Source organism: Lutra lutra, chromosome 2, assembly GCF_902655055.1.
Source record: "Lutra lutra chromosome 2, mLutLut1.2, whole genome shotgun sequence".
Lineage (NCBI taxonomy): Eukaryota > Metazoa > Chordata > Mammalia > Carnivora > Mustelidae > Lutra > Lutra lutra.
The window spans coordinates 65,997,897-66,017,917 of NC_062279.1; the positions used below are offsets into that span (position 1 = coordinate 65,997,897).

General features: G+C 37.3%; 1 protein-coding gene across 4 annotated transcripts in view; it reads right to left on the minus strand.

Annotated features, from left to right (window-relative positions):
• Positions 1-20,021, minus strand: part of IQCM (IQ motif containing M) — a 486,594-nt gene that overhangs the window by 375,746 nt on the left and 90,827 nt on the right. For all 4 annotated transcript variants that reach the window (XM_047717609.1, XM_047717608.1, XM_047717606.1 and 1 more), the window contains 2 exons: positions 12,101-12,180; positions 9,733-10,000 (listed from right to left, as the gene is read on the minus strand). In XM_047717609.1, the coding sequence (XP_047573565.1) occupies positions 9,733-10,000; positions 12,101-12,180 (348 nt within the window). The remainder of the gene's footprint in view (positions 1-9,732; positions 10,001-12,100; positions 12,181-20,021) is intronic.

Consider the following 20,021-nt stretch of genomic DNA (forward strand, 5'->3'; position numbering starts at 1 on the left):
AATTACACTTAAGTAATTTTTGTTCCTAAGGGAATATATAAAGAGATGAATACTATACATTATGCAGTAACTATAATATTTAATATATATTTCAGAAACAGATTTTTATGTTTGATTTCTAATTATCAAGATCCATAAATTTTTGGCAGCTTGACAACAGAAACTGGTTAAGCAGTACTGTGGACTTCTATATACTCAAAGAAGAAATCATTTAATATTTTTTTCTGATTTTGCTCTATTAAGAAAAACATGGACATGTATTATAGGTAAGCACAAAGAACATATTTACTAAAAATATCTGGCATTATAATTATTACAGTGTATTTTTAAAGTTGATATCCTTGGATCAAATTCAAGGAATGTTTGGCCTATTCTCATATAGATGTTTAGCTTATGGAAGATAATGCAACTGATTTGTCAGGGCAGCATGAGCAAGAGGTATATATATCATACACACAGGACTCACTTTTCTTTCTAATCTCACAAACTTTAATCAAGTTCTGGAATTAATACCACTGATATCTTAGATCATGCTTCCATTCACACTGAAATGAATATTGGGAATATGTTTAAAAAATAGATCCAAGTTACAGACTTAATATATACTTTTTGAGATAAGAACTTTGAGAAATGAATTCCAATTTTAATTCAAATATAAACTCTAAGATCAGCACTTCACAGCTATCTGGTGGGACACATGCAAAGGCTCCCAGTAAAATGTCTCTGACTCCAGCAAAGCCTATAATAGGATTTTCAGGACGACTGCAGTCCTCCTCATACTATTCATAAAACCTTGACTTTTTTCTCACATCCCCTACCCCAAGATCCTTGGTCTCCTGATTACAAACCACCAAAGAAAATAATCCCCAAAAGGAGACTACCATTAGGACAAGTTACTCACCTTCTATGAAAGACCCTTAGAACTAGACTTCTCACTCTCTTCACTGCCTTAATTTCCACAGACCTACACTCTTTTATCCTTCCTTAAATAACCTCCCCAAATTTTTCACTGAACCCTAAGAAACCCCAGATCTTTCATCAACTAAAGTGATATTCTAGCTATGTTCTATATTCTCATTCTAACCACCCTTAGTTTCCTAAGGGCACAACTTCTTCAACAGCTCTCTAAAGGGGTAACTATGCTTCTCTTCTTACCTTCCATACTCTAGGGCTAGAGATAAATTCAAATTCTTCCTTTATCCTTACTGACACTTCTCAACAATTTCTCTTTTGTCTTATTAAAAAAAAAAAAGGAGCAGGTATATTTTTCACAACAAATTTCATAATCCAAGCACTCCCACACCCAGATTATGATTATTTCACCCTCTTCCTCACTCCTCAAAACTCAATACTTCCCATCCCAACCTCAAGTAAAGACCTCACTTCTAATTTCACTGGGAAAAAAAAAATAGTAGTAATCCTGCCATTTGATCTACCAATAATCATCCTGTGTCTGTGTCCATGGCCCTGTCTTCCTTCTAGGACAATGGGTGAGCTTTCCTTGTTGTCTAAGGGATTCTTCCTGCTTGACTGAAATATGAGTAACACAGGGTGCCTACATGGCTCTAATACAGTTGATTAAGCATCTAACTCTTGGTTTCAGCTCAGGTCATGATCTCAGGGTTGTGAGATTGAGCCCCGCATTGGGTTCCATGCTCATCTGGAAGTCAGCTTGAGATTCTCCTTCTATCTCTGCCCCTCCCCCTATTCACATGCATGCAAGGGCATGCTCTCTCTCTCTCTAAAATAAATTAATAAATCCTTAAAAAAATTTTTTTAAAAAGAAATATGAGTAACATCTCACACACTCCTGACTCTGTCCGAGATGTTTATTTCCACTTCCTTTGCTGGGAACTCCTCTTTTTGTCCTCTAAATGTTGGAAACTTCCAGGACTTAGTCCTTGGATTTTTTCTTTCCACCTACATTCATTTCTTACATGATCTTATCAAAGTCAATGATTGTAAATAAAATTGTTATCTATTCTGTTCAATATGGTAGCCACTCACCAACCATAGCTTTGTGTGGAGGCCGAGAAAAATTAAGGCCATCCCACCTCAGGTTTAGCCTTAGCATAAGTACAGCCATCTTAGCTCTAGCAGCCATCTCAGATCCCTGTGCCCAAGGGCTGAACTTTCCCCTACTTTACTTTAGTTACAAGGACCCCCACCCTGCTTTAGTAATAGGAAGCCCACCCTGCTTTGGTTCCAGAAACCCCCACCCTGCTTTAGTAATAGGAATCCCCACCCTGCTTTAGTAACAGGAACCCATAAATACCCCTGCCTTAACTAAGCTCAGGGTCCAAGTCCCTACTCTACTGTGTCAGGTATACTTGGGCCCAAGCTTAAGCTTGTCAAATAAACCCTCATGTGATTGCATCCGTGTTGACTCCTTGGTGGTCTCTCAGACGCGAAAACTTGGGCATAACACTTTGAGCAGTGGACATGTGGCTAGTCTAATTTCTAAAATATACACTGGATTTGAGGGACTTAGTATGAAAAAACTAAAATACTAACAATTTTATATTGGCTATTTTCTATATATTAGGTTAAATAAATCTACTATTAAAATTAATTTTCCGGGGCACTTGAAAGGCTTGCAGTCAGTTAAATGTCTGCCCTTCAGCTCAGGTCATGAGTTCTGGGTCCTGGGATCGAGCCCTACATGGGCTCCCTGCTCAGCAGTGAGCCTGCTTTCCCTCTTTTCTATCTCTCTGCCCCTCCCCACCACTTGTTCTATCTCTCTCTTTCTCTCAAATAAATAAAATCCTTTTAAATATTTAAATTAAATTAATTTTCCTGTTTCTTTTTTAAAATTTACTTATTTATTTATTTAAGTAATCCCTATACTCAATAATGGCTTGAACTCACAAACCCAAGATCAAGAATCACATGTTCTTTTGACTGAGACAACCAGGTGTCCATTGCCTATTTCTTTTTATCTTTTTAATGTGGCCACTACAAAATTCTCGGTCACATTTGTGGTTCATAATATATTTCTATTAGACAATATTGATCTGCACCTGAATGACTCCAACCTTTCTTTCCTTTGAGCCCACACTTATATTACATACTACGTATTTGACACTTTCATTTGTATGTATGATTGGCACATTAAACATGTGTCCAAATCTCAACTCTAGGTTTCTACCCATTGAAAACTGCCTGTTCCTCTCCTCCCTGTCTCAGAAAATGGCAATTCCTATCTTCCAGTTCATCAGGTCTAAAGTCTAAGAATCATCTTTCCTTGACTCTTTCTCTCCCTCACACTCCACACCCAGTCTTTCAGCAAGAACTGACAACTCACCATCAAATTATTTTTAAGAGAATATTTTAAGGAAAAAAGAAACTGAGAAAGAAAGGACTAATCTAAGAATTCTTTTTGAGTTGACCATCACTACCAGAAACTGTTTGAGACATTCTAAGAAGCTTCATAGAGTGTCACTGAGACCCTTTTGCCCAGGGAAAGAAAGGAAGAAATTTATTCATTGGCTCTTATCCTCCCTTCCTGGTTGCTCATGTGTCAGTGCTGAGCCCATTCCTATTAGTGTCCCAAGCCAGGAAGGCATCAGGGAACCCTGGAGAAGAAAGCAGCCTCTATATCTGAAGCTGGAATAAGAAGTACGTTTGGGAGAATTTCAAGTGGTGTATGAAATGTGTTTGCCACAACTCTCAGAGCAAACCATGTGCATCTCTTCCCAACTCACATAATAAGTGATGTAACATCAGTAGCTTGAAATTGGCTACTTTAGAGTATTTACACCACGGAAACTGGCAAAGCTATAAATCAGGCTTCCTCCCTCTTGTCCACAGTTACTAAACATCTGCTAGCACAGCACTGACTACAGGTTCTGTTTTTCAGATAGCTACAGTTTACCCCTCTCTTGCTCCGTCTCAGAACTGTAGCCACATTAGTTCTTTTTGCACTTCTTTGAAAACTTCTGTGCTTCCCTCCTTTGGGCCAATGCAAATGGTTTTCCCATGGCCTAGAACTCCAAGCAGGCAATACTTCTTGACTGAGTAATTCTCCCACATCTTTCATAGCTTACAAATGTCATTTCCTTGGGAAAACCTTTGCTGACCCCAGTCCAGGTCTCATTCATTTGTCATCTATTCTCAACTGCATATAAGTGATTATTTAATTGATACCTGATCCTCCAGCTACACTACAAGTTCCATGAGGGAGCAAGTCACCACCACTTTTCTCATTTTTTGCATTCCCATACTGACTTTATATGTATCCTGAATATCTCAACAAAAAAATTTCAATCAACCATTATTAAAAACACTTTTACCATTCTCCTATAAGTGGAACTGTAGTTGTCTTAAGAGTATTGGAAAAGAGTCTTCATAATTGAAAAACCACATCGAGAGGAGAACATGAGACATTTTTTGGATGGGCATCACTTCCAGCCATAACCCACTGAGCTAAACCCCAGTCCCATAGCTCTACCTAACTGCCAAGTGCCTAGGAAGAAAGGATATAGTAATAAGTTTGATAAACTAGAAAGTCTTTGCCACAGTCAGCCCTATTAGACATCAAATATCAATCCGTTCTTATTTCCTGACAAATCACACTCTTCTGCTCCCCAAAGGAGAGCCTAAAGTTCAACCAAAGTACTACATCCAGCTCAGAGCCCAGGATCTCTGGCTGTTTGCAGACTACCTCATCAGGTGCAGGTGTGGCTCCTTCTGCTCAGATAAAAATGTGTACCAAACATAAAAATTATTTCCACCTTTCCCCACAAGAACACAATATCCAGTAGTGAGAAACCAGTAGTGAGGTAGGTATGCGCTAACCTTGGGAAAAACTCCATTAGTGAAAGGAAAAAAGAGAATCACCATACCGAGTAAGTTATAGAACCTGCTGGGGAGGCACTGAGAAGCCCCTCACCCTAGAAGTGGGAAAGTTCTTTGAGTATACAATGATTCTGTTCTGAGAGTAAACTCCCTTATTCATTTTTTTTAGTGGCCCGGGATCCGCTCTGGGAAGTTTTTTTTCCTTGTTTGTTGGCCACATCTTGCATAATATTATCCTCTTTGGAACTGTACAGCTTTTGTGGGTCACTTCCACATAAAGCCACCTTATTTTACTTTCAAATATTCAATTAAATCAAGGTTCATGGTTTTGGCAATAAAGTTGTCTAAAATATTTGGTAAATTTTTTAAACTATTTTCTTTTAATTAACTCTTCATGCCAATAACCACATTCAATATATTTTTTTTAAGCATAGCTTTAAAATTTCTTTTGTATCTTCACTTCCTCACCTCTTACCTTAGTCCTTCAACTTAATGGTAAGTGCCTGAAGGTGATCTGAAATAATGCGCTGGGTTAGGAAGGACATACCCTTAATCTGATCTTTGCTGCAATAAGTCTTAGACATTTGCCCAAAACCAAGGAACCAGATACCTGGTATGACTATGCCCTTTCTCTTCTGCTTGCAAACCAGCCAATATATTTGTTAGTTCATCTCTTTTTTTATAATAACTTCTCAAAGGCAGCCAAAACCACCAGCATATTTCAATAACACTGTAACCCAATATCATCACCTAGAACAAAGCTCAGTAGGTACGTGGTCTAGATTCCAACTGATTGCTGGTGGCAGTTTTACCATTACATAAGATACATCACCAAACCTTTAATAGGCCGCATCTGTTTCCATGCTGCCCCTAAGACAAACCACTATGCCAATGAATCCCAAAGCTCTTTCCCTGTGTTTTATGTTCCATCCATTGTTGACCAAATCTAAATAACTCTACTTCTCAAATATCTCTAAAATCTTTCCCCTCAGTTCTGTCCCCAGGGGTGCTACCTTAATTCAAGTCATCCTTTCTCATCTAATTTTGTCCCCTCATTAGTAGAGGGGACATTTTTGCCTCCAAAATTCATCACACCTCATCTCTGCTCCCAGAAATGTTCTAAAATGCCAATGCGATCACTACAACCTCTTATTAAAACAAGTGAAGGGTTCCCATTGCTTTTAGGCTAAAATTAAAAGTTCTCCAATATCTGGTCTCATCTCTAATTACTCTTCAATCCTCATTTCAGTTGTGTAAAATCATTTTAGCTCTCACAAATATACCACTATCACTTTCTCAGATACCCATTATCATGTTGAAGTTAGACTATCTGACTAGATAGAAATATTTTTCTTTCTTCAGTAAACTCATTCATCCTCAAAATGTACCAAAGTCTTTAAATCTCCCAGGAATACATCTCTGAATTAGGTATCATTCCTACTGATTTCAAAGCAGTAAAACTTGTTTTTATTACAGTATGGACCACACTATATTATAATTGTCTGTTTATCCTTCTTCATCCAACCACATATAAATTAAATATGTCAAGTTTGAACTTCTTGAGGACAAGTAGCATATCTTTTGTCTCTATACATCTCACATTGTAAGTAAATGTTGGCTGAACAAACACATGAGCCCCACAATTATGGCAGGATAGTGACCCCCAATATCAATCTTTAATCTTCACCTAGCTCTCTCTTCCAGCTTCCTGATGACTGTCTCCATATGCATGTCTACTTAGCAGATCTAAGACTGAATTCATTATTTTTCCCATCCCCTTCTCCAACTGCTTAAAATCCAGTTGCCCCTCTGAATTCTGATCTCAACTTAATGATGTCTATCTACCCAGTTTTCCAGTCTAGCCACCTCAAAATCTTTCTTTAGGAAATCTTTGGTCAAGTGATTTGGTGATAGCCACGTTAAAAACAACAAAGAGAGTTATTTTCTGCAGCATTTCACAGAGCTTTCAATATGTTAATGTTTAATATGAATCTCAACCAGTAAATGTATTTTCTTAAACTCATCTAACCAGAGATCCCTTTTGCTGAGCAGATCCCTCAGAACTAGTGTTCAGAAGACTATACTTTGAGAAATGCTGCGTAAACCCCTCTCTACCTTCTTCCTTGCCCTCATCTTGAAATCACCAATGGCTTTCTCTTACATACGGGTTCAAATCCTTGGCCTGCTAATTATATTCTCTTCTAGCCTTTCTCACCTTCCTAACCTCACTTCTTATCACATCTCTCCTTTCCCAAAATGCATCACAATCTTTCTTCCTTCAGAGCTTTAATATTTTTCTCCCATGGCTCAAAATGGCCTCTTTTTTTCCCACCCTGCATTTAACAAACTTCTCCTTAAACCCCTTCCTAATGAGAGCTCTTTTTTTTTTGTCTTTTTAGATTTTATTTATTCATTTGAGAAGAGAGAGATACAGAGTGAGAGCACGAGCCGGGGGAGAGACAGGAAGAGAGGGAGAAGCAGACTCCCCCACGAGCTGGGAGCCCAATGCAGGGCTCAATCTCAGGACCCAGAGATCATGACGCAGAGATGTTTAACCATCTGAGCCACCTAGACAGCTCCTAATGAGATCTCTCCTGACAAACTTTCATTCTGGCACTAGGTTAGTTACTCTTCAATATCTCCATAATGTTTTGTACTTATCTCTAGTACAGCAATTGTCACAACTGGATGTTGAAAAAGAAAAGCAAAGCTGGCAGCATCACAATGCCGGACTTTAAGCTCTATTACAAAGCTGTAATCGTCAAGACAGTATGGTACTGACACAAAAACAGATACAGAGATCAATGGAACAGAATAAAGAGCCCAGAAAGGGACCCTCAACTCTATGGTCAACTTATCTTCAACAAAACAGGAAAGACTGTCCAAAGGAAAAAAGACAGCCTCTTCAATAAATGGTGTTGGGAAAATCTGATAGACACATACAAAAGAATGAAACTGGACCATTTCCTTACATCACACACAAAAATAGACTTAAAATGGATGAAAGACCTCAATGTGAGAGGAATCCATCAAAATCCTTGAGGAGAGCACAGGCAGCTACCTCTACGACCTCAGTCACAGGATCTTCTTCCTAGAAATATCGCCAAAGGCAAGGGAAACAAGGCCAAAAATTAACTATTGGGACTTCATCAAGATCAAATGCTTTTGCACAGCAAAGGAAACAGCCAACAAAACCAAAAGACAACCGACAGAACGGGAGAAAATATTTGCAAATGACATATCTGATAAAGGGCTAGTATCCAAATATCTATAAGGAACTAATCAAACTCAACTCCCAAAGAAAAAATAGTTCAATCAAGAAATGGGCAGAAGACATGAATAAATATTTCTGCAAAGGAGACATCCAAATGGCCAACAGACATATGAAAAAGTGCTCAACATCACTCAGCATAAGGGAAATACAAATCAAATCCACAGTGAGATACCACTTCACACCAGTCAAAATGGCTAAAATTAACCAGTCAGGAAATGACAGGCATTGGTGAGGATGTAGAGAAAGGGGAATCCTCCTGTACTGTTGGTAGCTGGTGCAGCCACTTTGAAAAACAGTATGGAGATTCCTCAAAAAGTTGAAAATAGACATACCCTATGACCCAGCAATTACACCACAAGGTATTACCCTAAAGATACAAATGTAGTGATCCGAAGAGGCATGTGCACCCCAATGTTTATAGCAACAATGCCCACAATAGCCAAACTATGGAAAGAGCCTAGATGTCCATCAACAGATGAATGGATAAAGAAGATGTGGTGTGTATGTATGTGTGTATATATATATATATATATATATATATATATATAATAATGCAGCCATCAAAAACCCAAAATCTTGCTATTTGCAACAATGTGGATGGAACTAGAGGGTATTATGCTAGATGAAATAAGTCAATCAGACAAAGACAAGTATCATATGATCTCACTGATAGAGGAGTTTGAGAAACAAAGCAGGATCAAAAGGGAAGGGAGGGAAAACACAAACCATAAGAGATTTAATTTCAGGAAACAAACTGAGGGTTGCTGGAGTGGGAGGGGGGTGGGAGGGATGGGGTGGCTGGGGGATGGACACTGGTGAGTGCTATGAATTTTGTAAGACTGATGAATCACAGACCTGTACCCTTGAAACAAATAATACATTATATGTTAATATAAATAAATGAATGAATGAATAGATAAATAAATAAGAAATTACCCAGGCATTCATCTCCACCATTACTTTATGAGCCCTTTAATCTCTGTTTATCCAACTTCTAACATAGTGCCTGCCACAGAGCAGGCACTCATTGAATGAAAAAAAATTCACATGAAAGAATAACATAACAAGCAATAACAAAAGAGGAAAAGTGGAGGTGAAGTTATGAAGGCTTAAACAGAAATGTGTCATGAGAAGTCATTTATTCCAGCCATTAGTCTCTAGAAAATGATATCACTTTGCTCAAATAGACTTCCGGGTTCCATCTTACCAAGTTCCTGATAAAAAGTAAATCTTTACTATAATTTGTCTTATAGGAATTCTATAGCTCCCAAAAATCTTTTTGGGGGAACACATTCACAGATAGTTTGCCTACCCTATTTATCCTACTCAACAATAGAATTCAAAGCCATAAACCTCTCACTGCTTTATTAACAGTGAACTACAGTCTGAGGTCTTATATTAGAAGAACTATCACTCTGTTGGAAGACGTGGCTAAGCAATTTTGTCCCCATAAATTCCTCGTTCCCATTAGCGTACTCTCCTCTCAATTTCTGGCAGCCCCAGAGCTTAGTAACTCTTTTAATCATGCCTCCCCACCTTCCACTGCTAAGATTTAAAGTGTGGGCTTTTGTTTCAAAAAGGAAATTTCATTAAAAGTCTATCAGAAGCAAACGGTTTTGCCAGTTGGCTTACTGAACTTCTTTGTTTCACCAAAAACTTACCTTTTGTGATTAGATCCATACAGTCCTTGAATTTTTCCTTTACACTAAAAATGTCTGGCTCCTTGAAAGAAGTTCGTTGTGAGGGCTCCTTAAAATGTTCACTTTTGAACAGGTATTTGGGAAAACAAATACTTTTGTGTGCTGTCCGAAATTCTTGGACCACATCAAGTGTTTCCTTTTTTTTAATCTCCAAAGGTATGAATTTGCCAGATTTGGGGTTTTGATGTTTATTTTTAAAAACATTTATAGAAGTACCTTGAATTTTATTCTGTGAGTAAAACAAAAGTAAATTTAATAAAATTTAATTTTAATATTAATCATATAATAAAAGTAAATAATACATCTTATTAATAAGTTAGTAAAATTCTATCTACCAAAAGCATTTTATAAAGTACCTTACTATATAAGATATTTACTATAAAGCACATAACAGTAATCAGGTAAAGCAGATGTTATCCTTTATAGTTCTCCAAAAGCCCTTAACAAGAATGAGGGTTATATTCCACTTCAAAAGAAAAAAAAAATGTAAATTCTCCAGTAATAATTTTCTCCTCACATGTGATATTTTCAAATGCAGCTGTAAAGTTTTCAAATAGTAAGTATACAAGAATTTAATAATTTTCAAGCATCTTTTAAGAATTTTTGAATGTCCATAAAATGCTAACACTCTCAAACCTCTTTCTCTGTTGAATATACGAAATTACAGCTCATACATGGAAGTAGTTTCTCAAGTATATTAATAATCAGGTGTGTATTTTAGATCCTTTCAATCACTTAATTCTTTCTTAATTTTGACTAGCTTGAGCAAAAGAAAAATAATACAGTCCCAGGTCTCTGATAGGTAATTATCCAAACAATTATAATCTTTCTATTCTAGACATTCTCTTGCCCCATAGATAGAGCTATAATTCCCTGCCCTCATCACTCCCCTCCAAAAAAAAAAGTTGCCAACTCAAGACACCAATAAGGAGGTTTTAATATTCTAGTACTGTTTTGCCAAGCAACCAAAGATGGATAAAACTCTTTAAAAAGTCAAGGTTCTAAAGTACAACTATCAAACTGTTTAGACTGTGAAGTTTTCATTCCATGTGTCTACTAGTGAAATCAATATAATGTAAAATTATTTTCAATTGATTAGGGGAAAAAGTTAAGCAGTGTTAACAATGTTCATTATAAATTAAAACCACCTATGACCAGCTTCAGCCTAGAGGACCATTCAAATGAAATATATGTAACAATTACAACATTCCCACACACACCGTAAGCATTGAAAAGTATTTAAAATCGTTATCCAAGATACAGGTTTTTTTAAAAAAATGTATTCAGGGACACCTGGGTGGCTCAGTTGGTTAAGCAACAGCCTTCGGCTTAGGTCATGATCCTGGAGTCCCAGAATCAAGTCCTGCATCGGGCTCCCAGCTTAACGAGGAGTCTGTTTCTCCCTCTGACCTTCTCTCTCCCTTCTCATGCTCTCTCTGTCTCATTCTCTCTCTCTCAAATAAATATACAAAATCTTTGAAAAATATAGGCATTGGGGCGCTCAGCGGGGAGTCTGCTTCTCCCTCTGACCCTAAACTTCCCGTGCTTATGCTCTTTCTCTTTCTCAAATAAACAAATAAGATCCTAAAAAATATATATATATTCAAAAGGGGATAGTATAGTGTGGCACACACAAAGCCATCTTAAGATCACCTTCCTTCACCTGTCCCCTAAAGACCCATTTGTCACAATAGCTGCTGCTCCCCAAAATTTCCCACCTCCTTTGGAGATGCTTACTACTAAAATTTCATCCTGTGCTGACTCTCTTATCTCTTTGCAGACCCAGTACCTCACACTCCTTCTCATCTTCCAAATCTATGCCCTTCAGCAAATATTTATTGAGCCAGCCGCAAAGCTTCTTGCCGGAGATGCAACCACCAGAAAAGAGTCACTGTCCTCAAGGAACGATCAGACTGGTAAACGGCTCTAATGCACGGTGATATGGAAGAAGAAACAAGGAAGCATGTCATGCTGGGGGCACACACCTCATGGCATATTTCCTAGTTTAGTTTTATCTAATAGTGTTTAAAGATGGATATTTATTTGAGATATGTAATTCAAATATTTCTGTTATAATTCATCAAAAGAAAAAATGAAAAATTGGATTAGGATTAAATGTGCAAATACACATGTAATTAAATAATCTCTATAGCTATAAAAAAATATTTTTAAATGCAATTTAAAATTGATTTTTACAGCTAGTAAAGATTTCATTTTCCTCTTCTATTCAGAGACTACTAGGGTTCATGCAACCATTTGGAACAATCATTGTCGTATACAAAAACAGTTATTAGTTTCCTGGAAAATAAGTTAGATTAAAAGCATTAACCTCATTTATTTTCTCATAATGTTGGGCAATGAGAGTTTTTGCTTCTTGAAAAAAATCTTGCTTGATCTCGAATACAGGACCTAAAATAAAAACACAAATGTTTTATTTTTTTAATGTAATGAATATACTTTCTTAATCACAAATGGCAAAACTGTGAGATTAAAATTTGGTCAGTGATGATTCTTGCAGAACATTATAAATGGTTAAGTGTTCCAAGTGGAAGTTAACAGTGGATGCAAAAGATGTAATGCTCTTTCAATGTAACAGTTTACTTTAATGGTGATAGTGAAAGGTAGATTATCCTAATTAAAGTCTAAGGGAACTAATTAAAGTACACAAAATTCAAATCCCCTTCAGCTTTTAAAGCTTTAAAAGTTTTTTTAAAGCTTTTAAAGTTCTTTAAATATTACAATATTACTGTACAGAAGACATAACATGACTTGGGCACAAAAACTATTAACCAATCTAAGTGTGTTCTCTATATCTGATGACTAATTCATATGGCTGTACATTCCTTTACAAATATTTACCTTACAACTAGTTAAAATTATAATTGCAAAATAAACTCAATAGGTTTATTAGGTAGGAATAGCATTGAAATAAAAAATACACAGCTATAAATGGGTAACATAATAACTCATTTATATTTTCTTAAGATTCTTACTCTTTTTATTTAGAGTAATATATAGAATTCTATAGCATAGACTATATCATTCTTGGTCTTGTCTAAGTTTTTCTCCTAATATATTTCCTTCATTAGTAGCTGATTCTGACATTTATAAGTGTTTCTTGGCTTCCTCTCCTTAACCCGAATTCAGTAAAATTTAAATATATTACCAAATTATTGATTCTAATTGAGTTTTCAATACAGCCAGTGTGCTCCCATTCCTATAACTATACCTTCTTTAGTATTCTTAAGATCTCTCTTCTTCTCCCCCTCATATTTTAAGCAATTAAAAAATTCATCTTGGGCACCTGGGTGGTTCAGTCAGTTAAGCGTCTGCCTTCGGCTCAGGTCTTCAATCTCAGGGTCCTAGGATCAGGTTCAGAGTTGGGCTCAGCAGGGAGTCTGCTCATTCCTCTCCCTAGGCCCCTCTGTCCCCCTGCTCATGCTTTCTCTCTCTCCCTCCCTCTCTCTCACTTTCAAGTAAATAAATAAAATCTAAAAATTAATTAATTAAAATTTCATCTTCATGTAAATCAAAATCATAATGAGATACTGTCTTAGTCCATTTGGGCTACCATAGCAAAACACCACAGGCTGGGTGACTTAAAACAACAGACATTTATAGCTCACAATTCTGAGGCACGAGGTACAAGATCAAGGTGCCATCATGGTCAGTTGAGGGTCCTCTTCCAGGTCCCAGACATCTAGTTGTATCCTCACAAGGTGGAAGGAAGCTCTCTGGGGCCCCTTTTATAAGAGCCCTAATCCCCTAAGTGAGTGATCCATTCTCATGACCTAATCACCTCCCAAAGGCCCTACCTCCTAATACCATCACCTTTGGAGTTGGAATTTCAACATTCCAATTTTGGGGAGACAAGAACATTCAGATCATGACAGATACCACCACATACCCACCAGAATGGCTAACATCAAAAAGACTGATGACAGACCAAATTGGGGATGCTGTGGAGGTACTGGAACAGTCATGTGTTATTGGTAGAAATGCAAGATAAGATAATCAGCTTGGAAACATTATAGCAATTTCTTATAAAACTTAATATACACCTAACCTGGGACCTAGCAATCCCACTCCTAGGTATTTATCAAAGAGAATGAAACGTATTTTTGCAAAAGCATTGTATAAGAATGCTCATAGAAGCTTTATTCATAATAGCTCTAAACGCGAAACAGCTCAGATGTATATCAACAAGAGAACAGTAAACATACTGTGGTAGATTCACAAATGAAATACCGCTCAGCAATAAAAAAGAAGCAAGCTACTGCCATACACAATATGGATGAATTTCAAAATCATTATGTAAAGCAAGCATCCTTACACACACACACACACAGAATATTTTATAGTTCCACTTAATATGAAGTTCTGGTGCAAACACAGCTAATATACAGGAGATAGAAAGGAATGGTGATTTTTCTGGTCAGGAATGGCATGGACTGAGAAGGGACAGGAAAGAAATTTCTGGGGTAACAGTAATGTTCTATATTTTGATGCACAGTGGATCAATCACACAGGCATATTTAATTATTATAACTCAGTGAATATATACTAAAGATTTTGGCATTTTATCATACATTTTATATCAATAGAAGGAAAAATATAAACAAATAATGAGTTCTGAGTAATAATATGCATGTTGATGGAAGGATATGAAATAAATACAGAAAATATTCATGGTAAAAACTGGGTGGTAGGTCTATGGGTGTTAATTTAAAATTCTTTCAAGCTTACTGTATGTTTGAAATTTTCAAAACAAAATATTGGGGACAAGTTCTCCCTCATTCATTCACAAAATTTCCCCTGGCTTTTCTCCACATAAACTCAGGGGCCACAGGCAGCTGTTACTTTGGGGGCAATGTCATCCTGAGGACTGAAGCCTGGGGGAGACCCTCCCAATAAAGGAGGGAGACAGCTGGACTCTTTTGCCAACCTCCCCCCAAAAGTGCTGGGTTAGGAGAAAAAGCATCTCCTAAGGTGTCTCATCACTAGGCAGTGGAATTGCTGCTCTGCAATCATTCTAGAAAGAACAACATCTTTTCTTGCTTCCTAGCTTCTTCCCTCCTTCCACTCTCACCTATGGAAAGTATGTAAGTCATCGACAAGCTCAAATCTCCCTGTCCGCCCACATTTGCCTCTGTAACTCCCCACATTAAGAGATATCTACATATTTCTAAGGATATAGATTGGTGGATTTTTTTTCCTCTATTAAAAGTTCTTGTCAAGACTTCAAGCACGTGCTTCAAGAAGTATACATGCTCCTTGTACAGATTTGAGCACAAAGTCACACGTCAATCATAAAATGGTTCATATAAATGTCACCACTCAAAGCCATATGATGCACGGTCCTCACATGGAAGAGACAGGTGTTCAAGAATGAAAACTGTCTTGTCAACTTTCAACTAAAATCTAAGTCTACTTTGAGGGGCCTCTAACCAGATCATGTGCTCCCCAGAAGAAAAGCAGTAACATATTCCGGGTTGTGATGCTACGTCTTCTCTGTTTCTTCCTCTCGTGACATCTTTCCTCCTTTAATTCCCTTCTTCTGACTACCTCCCTTATAATTACTTATAATTATAGTATTGCTATGAGTCATACACATGACAAACAATATCACTTATTCATATATGAAATGATGAAGTCACTAGTTTGGGGTGAAAATGTAGCTTTATAAAAACTATCATGTCTTCATTCCAAATGAAGGTCTTATCTTCATTTATAGGCAAAGATTTTGTACACAGAGGGACCTCCTGAAGCCAGCCATGCTGGAAGCCCTCCCAGGAGCTGGTCCTGAGTTATTTCCTGCTTTTTTTCTACATATCTGCTGTTACTCCTGTTGCCATGTACTACTCCTTGTGAGTACTGGAGGCTCCTCTGAGGTTTGCCTGGTCACTCTAGTGAAATATTTGCCTTTCATTGCCACTTCCTGCTATGGACTGAAGACAGGTATTCCACCAAAATTCATATGTTGAAACCTAATGCCCGGTATGATGGTATTAGGAGGAGGGTTATGAGGGTGGAGTCCTCATGACTGAGATTAGAGCTCTTTGAAGGAGCCTCCAGAGAGCTAGGTAGTCCCTTCCATCCTGTGAGCCTTCAGTGAGAAGACATCCATCAGTGAAGAAGCAGGTCTCACCAGACACCAAATCACTGGCACCATTATCTTGCACTTCACAGTCTCCAGAACTAGGAGAAACAAATCCTGGGGCTTATAAACCACTCAGATTATGACATTTTGTTGCAGCAGCCCAAACAGACCACAACACTTTCATCTCAAGCTGTCAATCCTGAGCCCTTATTGTAATGTAATGTTCTGATAAAGCTGTTCTGAATCTTTCCCTTCTTAATTGGCCTTAGACAGAGGAGTTAAATTCCCAAGGCAGCATCTTACTTTTCTCTGGGCTCTTTGATGTCCACTGTGTCTGATTTCCCCCATCACCAAGAGCCACCTGTCATCTGGGAACTGTGGAGGAGCCAGTGTACACTCTGGCAATGCTAATGGCCCTCTTGGAGCCAGTAAGTAGATTGACTCATCAGGGACTGCCAGACTGAACCCACACAGTCAGGCTGTGAAGTTCTTGAACAAGACAAGGCCTGGGACTGTTCTTAAAGGGGCAGAGAAAGGCAGCCACCACCCGAAGAAAGGGATTTCTCACAGATCTTAAAATGGCTCCAGCTGAACGCATGTTGACACGCTGACTCCAAGTTGGCATTTAAGCCTGAACCCTCACTGGCATTTAAGATGCTGAGGCAGCTACTTGGACTTTCTCCAGTAACTGAAAATTAGCCTTTGAACCAAAAAGTTAACTTCTCAAGGTAGCACAAGAGAATTCACATCTCAGTGCCTTAGGAAAGGTAAATGGCTGGTGCCAGTTTCTCCCAGAAAAGAAAAGAAAAAAGAAAAAAAGAAGAAAGAAAGAAAAGCAAAACTAGTGTGTGTTATTTTTTTAATTTGAATTGATATATATTCAACAAAGGAGTCTAAAATTATGAGACATTAACTTTGATGTTAAGAATCCATCTAATTAATATTCTTTGAAGTTTCTGTTTCTTTGTTCATCATATGGTGAGTATACAAGCATGCAGCTTTTATACATTGAAGTACACACTGGAACTTCAATTATTAAGAGGAAGCTGTCAAGGTCTGCTCCTTCTCTTAAAAAAAATCTATAATTAAGTCTTTGTTTATTTGCAAATATGTATCCATAGCATAGAAAATGACTTTTAAGAGCTCTCATTCCTGAGTCACACTATTTTGCTCTTGAATTACAATTTCCTCATGAGTCTTATTTTATTGTCCTCAGCTTTCATTTTCTCATTTGTAAAATGAGGGTGATAATAATAGGGGATCTTGAACGAGGTAGTGAGGATTCAGTTGGACTTGGTTACAAAGCACTTAGCACAGTGCCTGGCACATAAAAGTTTTAAAAAAACGTGAGCAATTATTACTGTAGTTATTGTATTATTACTATCATTGAGCTCAACTTTTCTCTAACCATGTTTATATTATTAGTTTCATTAGTCAATCCTCATTTCTTCAGTAGCACAAAGATAAATTTCAACTTTCTAAACTTGTTTGAATAAATCTGGTCTTATTACAGGTCTTTTTATCTAAAACTAATTGATTTGCAAATAATAAAATTTCATTAAACTTTGGATTCTTCAAGTTACTAATCCCCCCCAAAGCAATAAAAAATCATTATAAACAATAACAAGTACTTTATGATAAAGTTCATGAAAAGACTGAAATACTTATACTACTTACATAAAACATGAGCACAAATATTAACATTTCCATGGGGAAAGATAATGAATTTCTAATGCCAAATGATTTCACTAGGCTAAAATGTTTTCTTATTTATTTTATATATTTTTTAAAGATTTTTATTGATTTATTTGACAGAAAGAGAGAGACAGCAAGAGAGAGAAAGAGAGAACACAAGCAGGGGTGTGGGAGAAGGAGAAGCAAGCTTCCCATTGAGCAGGTAGCCTGATGCAGGGCTCAATCCCAAGACCCTGGGATCATGACCTGTGCCAAAGGCAGATGCTTAACTACCGAGCCACCCAGGCACCACTATTTTATATTAAAAAAAAAAATCTCAGTCTTTGTATATCATCAGTTTAATAGTATTATGGTTGGTAGTTCATAAAACTTCAGATTTCCCTAAATGCTTTAGAGGATCTGTGTAATTGTTCTAGTAAATCTCTAAAGTGAAGATCCCAGAAGACTTAATTATGGAAGCTGTAACAGGGAACAAGCCATTGGCCATCTCTTGACTGTATCATTGAGCAAATCTTTTCTCTCTAGAAAGACCGAGGGGCTTGCAAACATGTGTTTTTTTTATAACCATAACTAAAATAACTGGCGTTACTAAGAGGCTTTCTAAACTTCCTACAAACTGGTTGCATTCTCCAGAGACTTCACAAAAATTTACTAAGGAGATATCCTGAACAAAGATATATGACTACATGGCTAAGGACTTCCTTGCCTATATAGTCAAAGCAAGTGCCTGTATGTTTGATTTCACAGATGTTAGAAAAGCCATACCTCAAATTCAATGAGATTTAGTTTTGCATATGTTCATTAAGCAACTACTAAGTCCCAGATGCTAAATGTGCTTAATTTGGTGCTAACCTAGTGCTAAATGTGTTGAAATACATAGGATATTAGGTATGCCCACCTTCCAGGTACTTAGAGCCTAATGCCAGAAAAAAAAAAAAAGTCAATAAATGCCATGACATTCAATATGCTCCATACACTGTGACAGAGGTCAGCATAAGTCACCAACAGCCCCTACTGCCAGCTCACGAATATATGAATTCCCCTTTTAAGATATAGGACTTTGCATTGTATTATTAGAGATAAGGTTCAAAAAAGAAGTATCCCAAGAGAAATAAAACAGTGAATCAAATCCAGACTAAGGCAGTGATTTTAAAATTGTGCTTCATCAATTTCATGTGACTTCAGGGCTCTTCCTTCTTCCAGTCATAGCAGCTCAGACCTTATCTGTTTTGTATATTTGAGTTCTTCCTAAGTTTTCATTTTGTAGGAAATATTCCTTGGCTAAAAGTAACAAACACACAGCAAATGAGTAAAAAACAAACTAACAAAGGATTAACTATTACTGTGTGTGCTGAAAGATCTCCTTCTCAAAGCAGGTTCAGAGGGAGGGCAGGGTTAGGTTAGGAGAGGGGAGATGCTTAGGGGCAAGGAGCAAGAAAGGGAAGCTGGAACAAAGATGGTTTAATTCATTCCAGGGCAAAAAATTGTGGAAATTAGGAAATGGAAAGGAAACCCTTCGAGGAAGAACCTCAAAGAAAATAGTTAATATTCAACTTCATTACATATAAGGGAGGAAAATATAATTTGTCTAATTTATTTTCAAAAAGAGTTCAAAAACTAAATGAAACCCAAATTCCAAGTGGCATATGACTATCATCTCCTAAAACCTACATTCGACAATCATTTCTACAACACATTCTGCATTAAGACCCAACATTTCACTTCCAATGGAACAGCATTCTGTTGTCTCTTACACACTTTTCCTCACTCCCCGACTTTCTTTATTCCTTCTTTAGCAAAGTGGCTTATTGTCTTTGTAGTAATAAGTGATTAATAGGTTGCCTACCTACCTCAGGGAGATTTTACAGTGCACCTCCCCTCTAAAAAAAAAAAATTTAAAAATCTCTATGTTAGTGTCTCTCAGAGTGGATTTGGTTGTTAAGGAGATACAGGTAAATTCCTAGCTCTCAGGATCAAGCCTTCAAATATAATTTAAGTAATTATGGGCATGACCCAAAGGCAAAATGGAACTAGAGAACATTTTTCCTTTCTGCCCTTTCCATCTAAAAATGTGCTGTATTATCCAAATAGAGAATTACAGTAATCCACATGGCACTCTATTTGTAGCCTAGAACAGAAGCCCACGAGCCTGTACCAAGAGCCAAGAGGAAATTGCTTAACCAGAAAATCTTGGTAATCCCAACCCTCTATTCAGCACTCCATGTTTCTCAATCAGGCTATGTAAGCCTAAATTTAAGATTACCTGAAGTGTTGCCAAGTCTAGATCAGCTCTAAAAGAAATACAATGCAAGGCACATATGTAATTCAAAATTTTCTAGTAGTCACATTTTTTTTTAAAGATTTTATTTATTTATTTGACAGAGAGAGAGAGATCACAAGCAGGCAGAGAGGGGAGGTGAAGCAGGCTCCCCGCAGAGCAGAGAGCCCGATGCGG